The following is a 5,798-nucleotide window of genomic DNA, read 5'->3' as shown; positions in this document are numbered from 1 at the left end:
TTTTTTTTTTTTTTTTTTTTCTTCTCCCTCCTCTCCTCTCTCTCTCTCTCTACAAACCACAAACGGATGTGAGGCAGGGAAGGTGTTTCTTTGACTACTGAAGTCAGGCACCTCTTTTTTATTCTTCTCAGTCTTGTTGTGTGTCCCCCCCTCCCCTCTCACACACACACACACACACACACACTCACGCACACCCCTTTTTGCACCAACATTAACGACAAAAAGAAAAGGAGTTTGCTTGATGTTTTAGTGAAATGGACGTAAGATTTTATTCACCACCTCCTCAGCCTGCAGCCGCTCCTGATACGCCTTGTTTGGGACCTTCCCCCTGCCTGGACCCCTACTATTGCAACAAGGTGACTCGTGTTTTGTGTCGTCCGAGGTGTTTTATCTGTGCTGTCGATTGTGCTGTTGTCGCGGCGCGTTGCATGAGCGGGCGCAGCGCTTTTGGGCAGCCGCGCACCAAGTTCACCGGCGAGGCGCAGAGGGCAGCGGCACCCGCCGAGATTTGGGGGTTGGGGGGGGGGCGCAGTGCCGCCCGCCCCGGAGAAGTGCCGCCGGGACACGCACCCGCTCCCCTGTCGGCACCCCAAATTAAAACCCCGGAGTAGTTTGGGGGCGGGCGGCTGGAGCGGGGGGTGGGGGGGTGAGTGGGTGGGGGAGGCATTTTCCATAATATGTTCCCTTTTGGAGAAACGGCGTGGACGAGGATGTTGATGCGGAGGACTTGGATTTCTAGGGCTCCTTTTAACGAGACAGATCGCGCCCGCCACAATCCGGCAGAAACTCTCTGCCCCGCCGCGTACCCTGCAGTTCATGTGTCAAAGCGGTACTCGGCCGTGCCGGGAGCACGTCTGTCTGTCTGTCTGTGTGTGCGGCATCTCCGTATACATACATACACACACCTCTGTATATGCACTGTAAAGGGTGACAAGTGGGGCCAGAACAGGATCTCGACTTTGTCCCGGCTGTGCAAACTGCCTTCCCAATTTCTCTGTAACTTTACTGAACCGCTGCAGACGGGGTCAGTGCCTGAGGAGAGCTAAGTTTTAGGTCCCCGAGCCCTGGGGAAGGAGGAACTGCAGAGGAGGCTCGCGCTAGCCCAAATCCTGCGTTTGGTTACGAGAGTTTGGTGCCGCGAACCCGGAGCACTTCGCGATACTTTTGCTACCGAGCCAGGGGGCTGGGGCTCCTGCATTGCTGCTGGTTCTGTGGCCGGGGCCAGCTGGTGCTTTATGCGTGAGCTGCACTTTCTCTGCTGTTACGGAATGGGCTTTGCACATGAATAAAACGCTGGCCGTAGGAAATTAACCAGAAAGTGCGAGCTACCCAGAGCACTTCTTGAGCACACCCCCGCCGGGGGAGAAAGCTGCGAGCGAGCGCTTCCCCAAAGACGGGTTTTAAACCTGTGCGCTGAGCCGTTTGTTTTAAGAAACCCGCCGTGGAAGCCTGTGGCGGGCTGCAGCAGATGGTTTTGTGTTTGGGTTTTGGGTTTGTTGTGGGTCGTTTTGTTTTGTTTTGTTTTGTTTCCCCAGCGAAAACTCCGCCGTGCGCAGGGCTGGCCGCCGGTGCGGAGGGGCATCCCGCATCCTGCGTGGGGCATCCATCCCATCCCGCCGCGGACAGCCTGGTTCCGCGCTTGGCTATTGTCATGAGGGTCTCACGTGTCAGAGAGATGTTCAGAGCCGTCTCTTTCATTCCGGGCAGCTGGCTCGATTCAGAGATAAACAGCAAAATTGCGTGTTTCTCTGCTCAAGCGCGGAGGCTGCAGCGGCGGGGTGAAGCCCTCTCAGTTTTCAGGAAAGATTTCCCACATGGTCTCATCTACCAATCACAACAGAAAGGACCAAATTCATCCTGGCTGCATTTCACATATACTCAATGGAGTTATAGAACTCAGGGGTAAATCTGGCCCTTTGTGGTGGATGCCTAAGGATATTTCGAGAGGGATCCCAGAGGTATGACTGTTAGTGGTGTTTCGAGTAGCCGTGTTTTGCAGCATCTGGCAAACCTGCCCTGTAGATCGGAAGTTTGTGCCAGGAGTGAACTTTGTTCAGCAGGAAGAGTCCAGATGCGTAGGAGCCTGTATGTGTGCGTTAATTTTTTGCAAGTGCCCTGACTAATCCTGAGGCTACTGCTACCTTTCCTCTGTGGCTTGCCGTTATTTTCTCTATTGTCTGTTTTTGTAAACTGTAACCATAAAGTGTTGCCAAGTGAGAGGCTTGCGCTAATATGAATGACTTAAGCACCAAAGTGTCTGAAGACCCATTTGGCAATGAAACTGGACAAACGTTATTAAACCTATCAGTGATTTAAAGCTTCAAAAAGAAGGTAATGACTTAAATACACATTTCACTCATCATTCTTGAGATAGTGGACCAGATTTAATTTAAAAGTTAAATGCTTTGGAAAATCAGGAATTACTTTAATATATTAAATCATTTTCCAATTAAGTTCCTTAAATCATTTTTGGTGGGTTGCACTGCAAATCGAATAAATTAATTTAGAAAGTCATTTTGAGGATTTCTTTACTAGCTCGTTAAAGCTTCTTTTAAGTCATGCCATGTATGAGGGAGCAAACTGTTCTTTTTAAATGCAAATGAGACACTCATTCTGTAGACAAGTTGCAACTCTTCTATTTCACTTTGCCTGAACTGATACTGTGCTTAAAAGTGCACAGTCAGAAGACATATGTTTTATGCTTGGAAAAGGCTTCCCAGGAATGTTTCGATATAAGATACCGAACATAGGACAAATGTCTTTTTCAGATGTCTTTGCCACTGACCATTGATTACGTTAAATGGACAGAGCAGGTTTGCCAGGCCCCTTGGAGGCATGCATTTACTGAACATTTCATTTTTCACCCCCTTCACTCTCTCCCTTCGCCCAGCATGATTAACATTGCTGTGAAAACTTATCTGACTTGTTCTAAACATGTCATCATATTACAGTATTGCTCTGTCACTCATTTTCCTGCTGTGTGTATTTAGGGAGTTGGAAGGGTGTGAGGCCTGCAGAATTTTGTGTTCAGGAAGTTTGGTTGAGTGTTTGCTCTTGACCTCTCCCAGGAAAGGAGACGATGGCTGGAGTGTGATGGGTCTGTGTTCTGGGTTGGAATGATGGTCTTGATTAGGTCTTTACCTGCAAAACTCATTCAGAACTGGATCTTGTTTCTTGCAAAGTAAGTTAAAGCTTGCTTTGGGCACTTACTAGTGGATTTGGCCCTTGTTTTCATACCTGGTTTGGGTTTTTTTTTGGGTTTTTTTGGTTTTTTTTTTGTTTTTTTTTAACAAATATGGAAGATATTGATTATTTACATTTAAGTCTGCTTGAGCTCCTGGTATTTTAGAATGTATTCCACAAAAACACTTTTAAGTTTCCAATTTTTCCTGTTAGCACTAGGTTTTTTTCCTGTCAGATGATTCTTCGTAGCGTATGAGTGAGTTCCCAGGCACATACATGGGAGGTATTGACAGTGCATTTTTCTGTAGCCAAAGCAAAATGCAATAACGTAGATTCAGTTGCCTCTTACCTTAAAATTTTCATTTGGCAGGCACTGTTTCAGAAGACTGCTTAGATCTTTATTTTATAAACCTAAAATAGCATTCTAAGCATCTTAGCCTAATATTTCTGTATCTGCTGTGAAAGCTCATTATACTCTGCCTATATTGTTATGCAGGCTTTTCCTTGTTTCTCTCACATTACCCATGGAGAGAGAAAAGTGAAAGAACAATGCAAACAATGTTGGTTATGACAACTGTGTGAGGTATCTCATATACAAACAGGCAGAATAGATGGTATGCTGCGGTATATAGGTCAGCCTTTGAAATAATGTAGAGGAACTCCTATGTTGGACAGACAGATTTAGAGTTGCAGTTGTACTGTTTGTCTCTTGAAACTTCAGGCACAATTGCATTTCAGACATTTACAGGCTACTAAGAGTAGTCTGTTCAGCTGAAGTTTAAGAAACATCACGTTCCTTAATTGAGTCAAATGCTACAAAAGAAATAAGTTTGAGTGTCTTAATTTGATAGAAGAATATGGTGAGGGATTTCAAGCTACTTGAAGAAGTCAGATGATAAGTTTAAATGTGTATGTAGAGAGCAATAAATAACATCCTTGAGAGTTTCCATATTGAAGTGTCACCTCCAAAGACCGCTTCAATCGGTACTGTAAGAAAGATTGGTATATTTTCATATTTGCAACTTTACAGTGTTTTCAGATATCTGCTCACATAAAGTGCAGTTATATAATTATAGTTTGACACCGCTAATGACAGGGATGCTGACCCCTGCCAACAGTAGGGAGAAAATAATGGTCTTTACTGCTCCCAATGGTTAGTCTTGCAGAATTATGCACTGGATTCTTCTGTGATTTGCTACCTGGTTCAAAAATACAGGAGCCTACAACTCATCTTTCTTGTATTCACTGGTAGTTGTCAGTGCAGTGGAAAAATACAGCCAGACAGCAGAGGTAGAATGATAGACTGTAGTTGTTTTTAAAAAGAGGAATACAGAGGAAAAAAAGAGAGAGAGAGAAGCAAAGCCCTTCAAAATGAAAACAGCGGCGTGACATTGGGTAGAAGTGGATAAGGAGATATAATACAGTGCTTTGTAAGCAGGTAACAATCCCGCTCGTAATCAGAATTCCATGGAGTAAAAGTGCATATATTTATATACAGTGTTTAAAATAATTTATTGTGTAAGCTTAACCCCACCACAGAGACTAAGTAAAATGTTCCATGGCTGTTTACAAAGTGTACATTATTTCCAGTGGCTTGCTTCTATCCACTCTCTATCTGAAACTCAGAATTGTGGAAGGCCAGTGCTGGGAAGGACAGCTCTAAAGCTGAAATGCTGTGTTAGTGTTTTGGCAGGATTTTAGATTATGCTCATCTAATAGATCACCATTTGTTTATTCTAGGTCTATTTTTCTTTCCTTAGACAACTTCCTTGTCCCCTACTGCATTAGAATCATACTTGAAAGTTGTTTGTGCCTTTTAAAGGAAAGATGAAGCAGTTACATTAGTGTTGACTGTTGATTTTTAAGTGTTAAGTGTTTTAATTTTAGAAAATACCACATAGGAATAAGGTAAATGGACTTTTTTCCCTGGGTTTCTTGACTATAGAATATAGTCTCAGAGTTACAGGAAAGCATCAAGTGTGCCTCCGTAAATTCCAGCGTTTCAGAAAAGGAGTGGTCCCAATTTTAGTGGAACACAGAAAATGAGTTATGTATGTGCGTTTGAGAAATCTTTCTCAAAGATGTTCTATAAACCAAAGCGTTCACAGTCATTCTTTTTTTTTTTCTTTCTGCCAAACACCAGTCAGTACCTTGAGAGAAATTATGTTTTATTCTCTTACCAGAGTGATGTGTTTCATCTCTAGGGCATTAACCCTCAACCAGCCTATCATGAGGTCTTCTGAAAAAAGTGAAAACTGTACACTATTCAGAATACTGAATTAGCTAAACACTACAGTGCATGCAGTACCTTTGGTGTTTACATTAAGCCAAAGAGCAGCTGGAGCTGCATTTAAGGACTTAAGGAGCTGATACTGTGGAGGAGTGCGCAGTCCCAACTCCCCTTGAATTTAGTGCATGTTGGGGACGATCACACTTTACCAGGAAGAACTGAGCACCCTCCTGCCCGCAGATTCCCATCTTAGCAGGACCTTCTCCTCTTGCTAACACTGTACAGAAGCACCGGAAAATGAACTATGTTTAAAATATGACTTTATATTAAGCAGAGGAATGTCCTCATCACGATAGGATTTAGATCAAAATTCCTGGATGTTTAA

At 44.0% G+C, this 5,798-nt stretch overlaps 1 protein-coding gene across 2 annotated transcripts in view; it reads left to right on the top strand.

The window, feature by feature from the left end:
* The window catches only part of TOX (thymocyte selection associated high mobility group box), a 230,700-nt gene that overhangs the window by 1,320 nt on the left and 223,582 nt on the right, over positions 1 to 5,798 (top strand). Inside the window, exon 1 of one of the 2 annotated variants that reach the window (XM_075085085.1) lies at positions 190 to 356. The exons of the other annotated variant lie outside the window; for it this stretch is intronic. Within the exon in view, the coding sequence (XP_074941186.1) occupies positions 255 to 356 (102 nt within the window). The 5' untranslated portion in view covers positions 190 to 254. Of the gene's footprint in view, positions 1 to 189; positions 357 to 5,798 lie in introns of those variants that run through there. 2 annotated transcript variants of the gene reach the window in all.

This window comes from Phalacrocorax aristotelis, chromosome 2 (genome assembly GCF_949628215.1).
Source record: "Phalacrocorax aristotelis chromosome 2, bGulAri2.1, whole genome shotgun sequence".
Classification (NCBI taxonomy): domain Eukaryota; kingdom Metazoa; phylum Chordata; class Aves; order Suliformes; family Phalacrocoracidae; genus Phalacrocorax; species Phalacrocorax aristotelis.
The sequence above is the reverse complement of the archived record's forward strand: the minus strand, read 5'-3'. Positions and strand labels throughout refer to the sequence as shown.